Raw genomic sequence first — 9,834 nt, forward strand, 5'->3', positions numbered from 1 at the left:
CCAAGTACAAGGATAACATCCTCCCGCTGCTCCGTCTATTTGTTCAAGTTATCTATAGTTATTCTTAACAGTCAATATCCGCATTTATCCGTGTTTTTTCTTTTCTTCTCCTTCTCTCTCCTTCTTTCTTTTTTGGCAGCCCCCTCTGCGACAGGTGATAGAACTAATCGAATCATTCAAGATGCTAGTGATGTGAGAGAACGTTCACTGAAGGAGGTTGATGCGGGATGCCATCCGCTTGGCTGGCTGGAGAATGGCGGTCGATGGTGGTGGTTGCGACGAAGATGCAAGGATCAGGGGATTACGACGTCCCATAGGACACGATGGCTTTATCCTCGGCTACGTTAAGAAAATGTGATAACTGGGACGAAACAAGAGATTTTAAGAACCAACGCAGATGCGAAAGATGAACAAGAACGGTCTTTTCCCACTGAGAATCTGGCTGAGAACATTGGAAATCCTGCTGAAAATTTGAATTGAAACAAAAAATTATCGGTACACTACTGAAAGGTCATCGTTATTCCGATCAAGATAATTATGATAATACATAATTTCTGATTAATGACGTAACAAAAGAAAAACTTGTAAACACTCTACCTATAAGAGATCGTGCTTTACCAAACCATTATAGAATGTTTGACATGATTGTGACAGCAAATGCCATACGTTTTCACTTAAATTCTTCGAAAAAGAGCTATTTATATCGATAATTATGAAAGCCAAAAATAAAATTAGTATACATTGACTCGTAAAAGAGCTATATGTACTTGCATCTCATCTGATCATACTGATATTTAGTTTATTTGTCATTTTTTGTCGAAGTCAAATCTTAAGCCACTTGTTTTTGGCTTCTTTTTGTTGTGTGTGTGTACTTTGAATCTTAGGTAAAGATGGTGAATTTATACATCTTATTATACTGAAAAGATATGTAGAGAAATGGTCTCTCGAGTAGCACTATATAGATAATAATATAAAGATGATAAATATCATTATTGTCATTGTCATCATCATAGTCATCAATTTATTAATACTTATCATAAATGGAATACTCTTCATGATACTTCTAAAACTTATAATTCCACTTTAATTCGTTGTTGAGAAAACAGAACTGCAGTTCTCCTCTGTTTTTTGTTTTGCCTTTAGAATACTTTCGATATCAACAGTACAGTAGAAATCAGAAAAATATATATAAAGTTATACAAAATTGCTAAGAACTCAAGCATTTTCTTCTTTGCCATTCCTTATTGTGGTTCCAACTATTTCCCGCTCTCTCTCACACACGCACGCACCCACACACACTACACAATCGCAAAACCGCACACTCACAAACATATCCATACACTTCCTTTCTTCCTTTCTTTCTTTCTTTCTTTTCTTTTATTATTTCTCTTTCTTTCTTCTCACTTTCTTCTTTCTTTCGTTTGCTCTCGTTATCCCTCCCACTTCCTCCGTTTTGGTTTGCTTTTATACCCCTTCTTTCTCTTTCTTAGAAATTATCTTGACGTTTGATTATTTGTACAATATTGTTTACATAGCACTTAGAAACTTCAAGGGGAAATTTTTATGTGAAACAAATAAAAAATGAGAAATTAAATCTGAACTAATGCCATCGGGTGCATAAAAAATGGTATATAGCAGCCACGGGCAAGAAGCCATTAGAATAAGGAAGAAAATGGAAAAGATGAGATTGATGAAAATATAGGGAACACGCTGATCGAAATCAAAATAGCACGTAGTCAAACGATTAGCCAAATATTGTATCACTTAGTATCCAAAATGCCTCTAATTCGACCGAAACATGCACGGTGTTTATCTAACCAAATCTAAATTGATTTATAATGTAATGTTTGGAGGAAATTGGCTGCAAGGTCGGGCTCCTGGATTCTCCAGTTACGCATTCATATATGGAAAAATGCGCACTGACAAAACACGTCAAACTTTGATTCGTTCGTTTTAATTAAAAGCGTGTCGTTTAGGCCCCATTCTGATTTCTTGCTCCCCTTCCTCCCTCCCTTCCTTCATTTATATTTAATCTGTTTTCTCTTTCTAATTTCTTTATTTCTATTTCTCACTCCTCTCCTCTATTTCTATTTTTTGCTTTAAACACTTTCATGTCATTCCTTACTATATATCTTATTGTGACATGCTACTTTTTTATTGCTATTTTTCTTTTATCATGTTTATCTGAATTAACATTTACTCTGTGGTTTATCGAATTGCATTTTTTCGCGGACCTAATGGGGTAATTTGCAATGCTAATGCAAGAAAAGCACATTTATTTTTCCCTGAATAATAAAATGATTGGACAATTATTATAACAAAATCCATTCAAACAATATATGTCAGAGGATTTCAATTAAGTGAAAGTTCTAGGCGATCATTGAAATAGGCAGCCAGTCTCCATTGTAATAAAATCTAATTTCGGCGGACAATATAACATGTATAAGAGATCACTTCTTAAGTAATAGTCATATTTAGCCCGTGGCGGAGTAGCTTCGGGGAGAGATTTGTCATTCTTGCTGGCCAGTTTGCCCGAGGGTTGGCCTGGTTTACTGCCGAGCAAGGCCTGAAAATGTTTCACCTTCTTCTTGCTTGTGAAAACATTATTTCATCACTCTGATAATTGAAATGTCAAATTTTCTGACAGACGTTCATTCTTTCTCCTCTTTGTTCCGAGTTACTTGCGAAATTGACGAAATGTCCCCCTCTTCTCTCTTTCTTTTCTCTTTTTTTTTTCATCTTTCATTTTTCGACTCCACTTTATACTTTCACATCATCCTTTCCATTTTGTGTTTCTTTGTAACTCTTTTCCCTCTTTATCGCCGTTATCATCCCCTCTCTCTTTCTTTCCCGCTTTCTCTTACTTTTTTTTATGATTAGTTCTGTCTTCCCTCCCCAGAATCTTGAAAATTGTAATAAAATTGATATTAAAGACCAACAAGAAAACAACAATAATGATAAAAAATGACAATATTAATCATGAGAAAATGGTGATGATGATGATGATGATGATGATGATGATGATGATGATGATGATAATGATAATAATGATTATAATGATGATAATAACAATAATAATAGGAATGATGGTGAAAATATCTAAGGATACTAATTAAAACAATAACAATACTTCTATTTCTACTAATACTGATAATAATAATAACAACAACAATAATAATAATAATGTTATTAGCAATTACAATGATAAGAGTGATAGTAATGATGATAAAGATATTAAAATGAAACGCACTCCGCCACACAAACGCGCCCTCTCCTATAATTTTTTTTTTCTCCCATTATATCCCTATTTCTTTTATTCTTCCTCCGTGAATAAGAAAGGTAAAAAAAGTTTGGGATACTACACTCCAATTTTACCAATCATATCATTTTGTGATAAAAAGATTGGATATATGCAAAATCGTGATGACGTGGGTCGTGCATCAACAATCTAAATACCATTAATGAAATATATACGACCTTATCAAACCGGACCAAAATTGACTGCCCAAAACTGCCCACTTCCCGTGTCTTTCCTGCCAAGTACACACATCTAAGCTCTATCCATCATGAAATCAGAAAAGACATTTAAGCTCTTGATGGGGATCCGTAGAGGATAATCGTGTCTGTTCGTAAATAATCATTAAAGGTCAATAAAGAGATATGTCAGAAATCGGGAGAGGATTCAACCGAGAAATGATGCTGTAGAGCAGGGCCAAGGTCATAAATGACGTGTGAAAAATCAGCCAGTACACTCTTTAAAAAATGGTTAAGTAACAAATTCTTGATATTCGGTAAAAAGGGAACATGCAAGTTTGGGAAATTATTTGGTTAAAAAAAACTACATGGGTACATACTCACCATACTTATACACAACAATTTGTGCAATTTGCACAGTATTTGGCAATATTTTACCCAAGAAACATTTATGTTCCCTCTTTAACTAATGATTGTGTAAAACCTTTTTGGCCCCCTTTTTTTAGAGTGAACTATTGCTCTTTACTTCAAACACTGTTAATCATGGCATGCACTTTCAAATGACTACACAACTTCAAACAGTCAAAGCGTTATATAAAAATATACTTATTGAAGGAACAACTGCTTAAAAGAGCTCCATTAACTAATGCTTCCAATTTGATGTTACGGTTTTTAGTGTATAGAAGTTTACAAGAGTTCAAGATGACTGTCATCATATCAGGTTGTAATATGTATTCGTATTTCTTTACATGGATATAAGCTGCTTTTTTGTATGCATTACGTTTATGTCATGTTTTATTTTGTTGTTGATTATTATTATCATTATTATTATTGTTAAAGTCATTGATATCTTTGGTTTGTTTTTTTATTATGTTGATTCAATAAAACACACGAAAAGATGATGCTTGCAATTGACAGTAACTTTGTTATCAGTTGTAACTTTCATGGAAACATCGGTTTTGGTCGAATATTGAGCCTTCTTACCATGATAATAGCTTCTAAGATGCCATAGATTCCAAGAATTTAAAATTTTATGCAACGTCGACCTAAATCACTGTAATATGGTAAATACTATTACAGCATACCATGCCTGGACGTGGTCAATGCTTTCGCTGTTTTAGGAACTAAGTTGTCATCGATGAAGTAATCAAACTGAAAAGTTGAATTGTATTTGTAATTGAATGATAAACTCTAAAAACAGATCGTAGAAATTTACCCAATATTGCGTAGAAAAGGAACATGCATGTTTGCTGGGTAATATTTTCCCCTCAATATTGCGCAAAAATGCATGTTTGAAGGGTAAATTTAAACGCAACATTGCGTAAAATTTACAAAATATTTGGTATATTTTTACCCAACAAACATACATGTTCCCATTTTACCCAATATTGGGTAAACCCTTTGTGTAATACATTTAGTAATATGTATGTTATGAGAGAAATGACGCTTGGTTTATTTGTAAACAATATACAAGATTTCATTGTGTTATCAAGTGAATCGAATAAAGATTAATTTTGTACCTCATTTTATCCGAGTGTTACTTTTAGTATATCGCGGACTCATACTGAATAGGGGCCACATTGGGATGGTTTTTCAAAAATGTTAATTATTCCTAAAGACAAGTACGAATGACTTTATACACGTCTCGAGTGACCTGTTCCTGAGAGCCAATTCAGATTCTCGATCATATTGATTGCAATCAACTAAAGTTGAAGTCTAATTTTTTTACATATAATCATTGCAAATATTATAACATGTAGTTTTCAAAAATGTGATAATGGTTCTACGGATTTTATTCCCATTATGTTAAAATTCTATATATAGAAAACTCCCTTACCACTAATAACAGGTCCGTCATGTGACTCATGTCAGTGATGCCAGCCGTGATTATCCTCGTGCGTAACTAACACCCATCAATATGCAGACATTACCCGATACCAAAAAAAGTGATTTTGTAATACAAAAAAGTAACTTTGTAATTGCATATAGTCTACCACAATTGCCGAAAGATTATACATTTTAGATTTTAGTAATTGATTTCACCACTTTATTTCACCCTCATACGAAAGAAACTGCCCCCCCCCCCTTCAGGTTGACTCTTTATCACATGCTAACAGTTTTGGGGTAGACTATTCAAGTATAACAGGAAGGTTTAATCATTTTTGAAAACTATATATCAAGCCAAACCCACATCCTCTCACCCCCCCCCCCCCTCTCTCCCCATCCTTTCTTTCTCTCTCTCTCTCTCTCTCCCTCCCAAACACTCACTCTCCCCTTTTCTCCTTCTCTCTCTACAACCCCACCCTATCCCCCTCCCCCTCTGCTATCCCGCCCTCCCTCGTTCTATCTCCGCCACTCTTATTACAGTTTACAATCTACCTTAGATGTCACGAGCATGTATCGATCTCCTATCGTCTGGTGCTCGCTCTCTCCATCCCACCAGATGTCGTCAGGAGATGCACCCGTGGACGGATAGGATGATGCCATCCATTCGTCCGGGGATCAAGAACATTCTTCAAAATCAGGGACAATGATTTGAACGTTATGGATCCTTCTTTTTCTTTCCTTTGAAGGAGAAGTATGTCGCGCCTGTTTGGGATATGGGTCAGACCAACAAACAGAGACTATTACATGTAACTCATACGGGTGTCATGTGATGTTCGGATCAATACGCCTGTTGAGAAGGGGGATGAGTAGGATTGGGGTTGGGTACGTACTGGGTTAACTCATCATGAAAAATGAATCAGTATAAATCATTAAATTGGCAACAAGATATTCAATTGCTACATTTTCACAACGCAAATCATTTTTTTAAATCGCTGTTGTCTTTAGATTAATATGACAAAACACAATCGCCTAAGATATTAATTACCGTAAATTGATTGCCTACAAAAATAATGTCAACAAAATTTAAATTCACTGTCAGAAAATTGACAGAAAAAAAGCATTACCTTTTTTGTCGGCCACGAAAGTGATGAATTTCATTAAGCTGTAAAATAAGTTTGATATAAGTTAATTCAAACCAATAATGTGATATGATACGAATATGTAGAGCAAAGGTTGGCAAAGAGAATATAACATGAAAGGTTTGGGACCCCATACAAGCAGAGCTGTGAAGGGGGCCCCTTAATGAAATAAATATAACATAACAAACAAAAGAAGGTATATAAAAACATTATAGCAAAAATATTGATTAAAAACCATACAAATACATTTACAATGATAAACTAGAAAGTAAACAAAAAAATAATTTAAGACATTTTGCAAGCTCTCAAAAAAATTTCGACAAGTATTTTTAAATATAGGCAGTGTTGGACTGGATTTTATGCCTGTTCAAAAAAAATTTCTGTCTTCATTCAGAGGCTATGCTAGTGAAGAGGCATTCATTAATATATAAACATATAAATTTATATTCATGTTTCTTATAAAGTTTGTGGATAAATTAGTAAAAATTGCACAAACATTTTGTCATCTGGGTGAGCCACATATTAATAATAAACATTATACTTTAATGTAGATGAGATTTTAATGAATGAATAATGTTCAAAGGACAAGTCCACCCCCAACAGAAAGTTAATTTGAATAAAAAGACATGAAAGAGAAATATCCAACAAGCATAACCCTGAAAGTTTCATCAAAATCGGATGTAAAATAAGAAAGTTATGACATTTTAAAGTTTCGCTTTATTTAACTATTAACAGTTATATGCACATTCTGGTCAGTATGCAAATGAGGAGACTGATGACGTCATCCACTCACTATTTCTTTTGTATTTCATTATATGGAATATGAAATATTCGAATTTTGTCCTCATTGTCGAGTGAAACAAGATTACTTCCTCCCTGAACATGTGGAATAAGCATTGTTTAATACTACATGGTTCAGTTAAGTTGGTCCTTATTGTCAAATCTGTAAAAAATGAAATATAGTATAATTCAAACAATAAAAAACAAAAAAAATAGTGAGTGAGGGACATAATCGACTGTGTTATTTGCATGTCACTGAGTTGTGCATATCACTGTTTTGTGAAAAATAAGCGACAGTTTAAAATGTCATAACTTTCTTATTTTACATCCGAGTTTGATGAAAATTTTAGCGTTGTGCTAGTTTGATTTTTTTTTCTATTTATTCAAATCAACATTTTTTTGGGTGGACTTGACCTTTAAAGTAGATTGGGTGCGTGGGTGATGTGTGTGTGTTTATGGGTATGTGTGGGTGTGTGGGGTGGGAGGATGAGTGTGTCTGATTGTGTGCGGGAGCGTTGGGTGTGTGTGTGGGAGTGTATGAGGATGCACAGGAAGATGTTCGTGTGTGTTTGGGACAAGGGTGAGATAACATAGAAAGAGAAAGTGCAGAGAGAGAGGGGAGGGCAACTAAATATTTGAAGCAATATAAAATTATTGGAAATAATACGTGGCTTAGCATTTTCAAGTCGTTTGTAAAGTTAGTAGTAAGTTTACGAGCGGCTTGGTGAAACACCTGTCAAAATGCTTGTAAATATTCGACATAATCGCGAGACGCTATTGCACTATCCTAGTCAAAACTTGTACACTCCCATTTACAATAAATCCATATTCTCTCTTTTTAATATTGACTAAAATAGAGGTTGTGTCCTTTTGATCGAATAATCTAGTAAAAAAATATTGGATAGTTTTCGGAGTATTCTAGAAGCGAGTAAAAATAAATAAATGAGAAAAAAGAAATAAGAAGTGATGGTCAAATTAGCATATACGATGGAGAGTGAGAGATACAGAAAATATAGAGAGGGGGTAAAAGGGGAGAGGAAGAGACAGAATAGGGGACCAGGGGGGCAGGAGCAGGGAGAGGGACAGGGTAACGATTCGAGATTCTCGTAACACAATCGGTCGAACACAATAATTCATTAGACCTTAATAATAATTGGTCATACGACTGATTGTTAAACATTTTGATGAAGTAATTACCATTACACCATACACAAATACATAAGTATATTCCACTCAAGAATTTCAAGCTGAAATGCTTATGATCATGGTGAAATGCCAATTCGTCTACTGCCAGCTCGTCCACTCACCACATAGTTTACCTTCATTTAGTCTAATACCATTCCGGCTATCAACATTACATTTCGTCTAACAAACATTTGGTCCAATAACCATATGGTCCAATCATCACTTCGTATAATCACCAGTTCGTCTATAACCATTTCGTCTCATAACCAGTTGGTTTAATATCCATTTTATTTTCATTCATTTCTTCCAATCAACACTTAGTCCAATTAGACCAAATGGTATATGAACTAAGTGACTGTTTGACAAACTGGTTATTAGACGAAATGGTGAGTGGACGAAATGGCAATTAGACCATGTGGATAGTGGACGAACTGATGATAGACCAAATGATAGTAGACGAGCTAGTAATTGATTGGACGAATTGGCATTAGACCAATTGAAAATAAACCCTTATGAAGACCATGGTGACGAGATGTGTTGATATCTATGTCGCCCTCATTAGCCTAAATTATTTAGGAAAGCTCTCCCGACATATCACCAGGAGCGCCATCGTCTACATGGATCTAATATCAATCGATTTCAACTTCAACAACAAACTATTGATGTTGCTTTCGTCACCAGATTATTTTTGGTAACCTGTACACTACTGGTAATCTTGTATCTAAATTGCTTGTAATTCTTTATTGAATGCGGTCTGGTATCATTCGTTTTGAGTATCTTGCACTTCATCTCTTTATAGTTTTCCTGTTTCTGTATCACATCTCTCTCTCTATCTGCTTCTCCTTCTTCTTCTTTTCCCTTTTCTTCTCCTCCTTCTCCTTCTTCTTCTTCTTCTTCTTCTTCCTCATCCTCTTACTCCTCCTCGTCCTCTTCTTCTTCTTTATCATCATCTTCTTCTTCTTCTTCTTCTTCTTCCTCATCCTCTTACTCCTCCTCGTCCTCTTCTTCTTCTTTATCATCATCTTCTTATTCTTCTTGTTCAGCCATCTCTTTCCTCTTCTTCTTCGCTTCCATCCATCTCTTTTGCTTCCTAACTCCAATCCCATTTCTTCGTTCTCCATATATAGGCCAATGTGTCTTTCCATTTCCCCTATCCATGCTATCTGTTCATATTTATCCTTTCCTTCCCCCATACCCTCTCCCTCTCCCAATTCCCTCTCTTCCTCCAAAAAGCCCCTCTCTCTCCCACTCTCCCTCTATCTATATATCTATCTATCTATCTATCTATCTATCTATCTATCTATCTATCTATCTATCTATATATCTATCTATCCATCTATCTATCTATCTATCCATCTATCTATCTATATATCCATCTATCTATATATCTATCCATCTATCTATCTATCTATCTATCTATCTATCTATC

General features: G+C 34.9%; 1 protein-coding gene across 1 annotated transcript; it reads right to left on the reverse strand.

The window, feature by feature from the left end:
* Positions 1 to 9,220: 9,220 nt before the first annotated feature.
* Positions 9,221 to 9,598, reverse strand: LOC135153242 (uncharacterized). Its single transcript, XM_064095691.1, has one exon. The coding sequence runs from the start codon at positions 9,596 to 9,598 to the stop codon at positions 9,221 to 9,223; it is 378 nt and encodes a 125-aa protein (XP_063951761.1).
* Between the last annotated feature and the right edge of the window lie 236 nt (positions 9,599 to 9,834).

Source organism: Lytechinus pictus, chromosome 2 (assembly GCF_037042905.1).
Source record: "Lytechinus pictus isolate F3 Inbred chromosome 2, Lp3.0, whole genome shotgun sequence".
In the NCBI taxonomy this organism is placed as follows: Eukaryota; Metazoa; Echinodermata; class Echinoidea; order Temnopleuroida; family Toxopneustidae; genus Lytechinus; species Lytechinus pictus.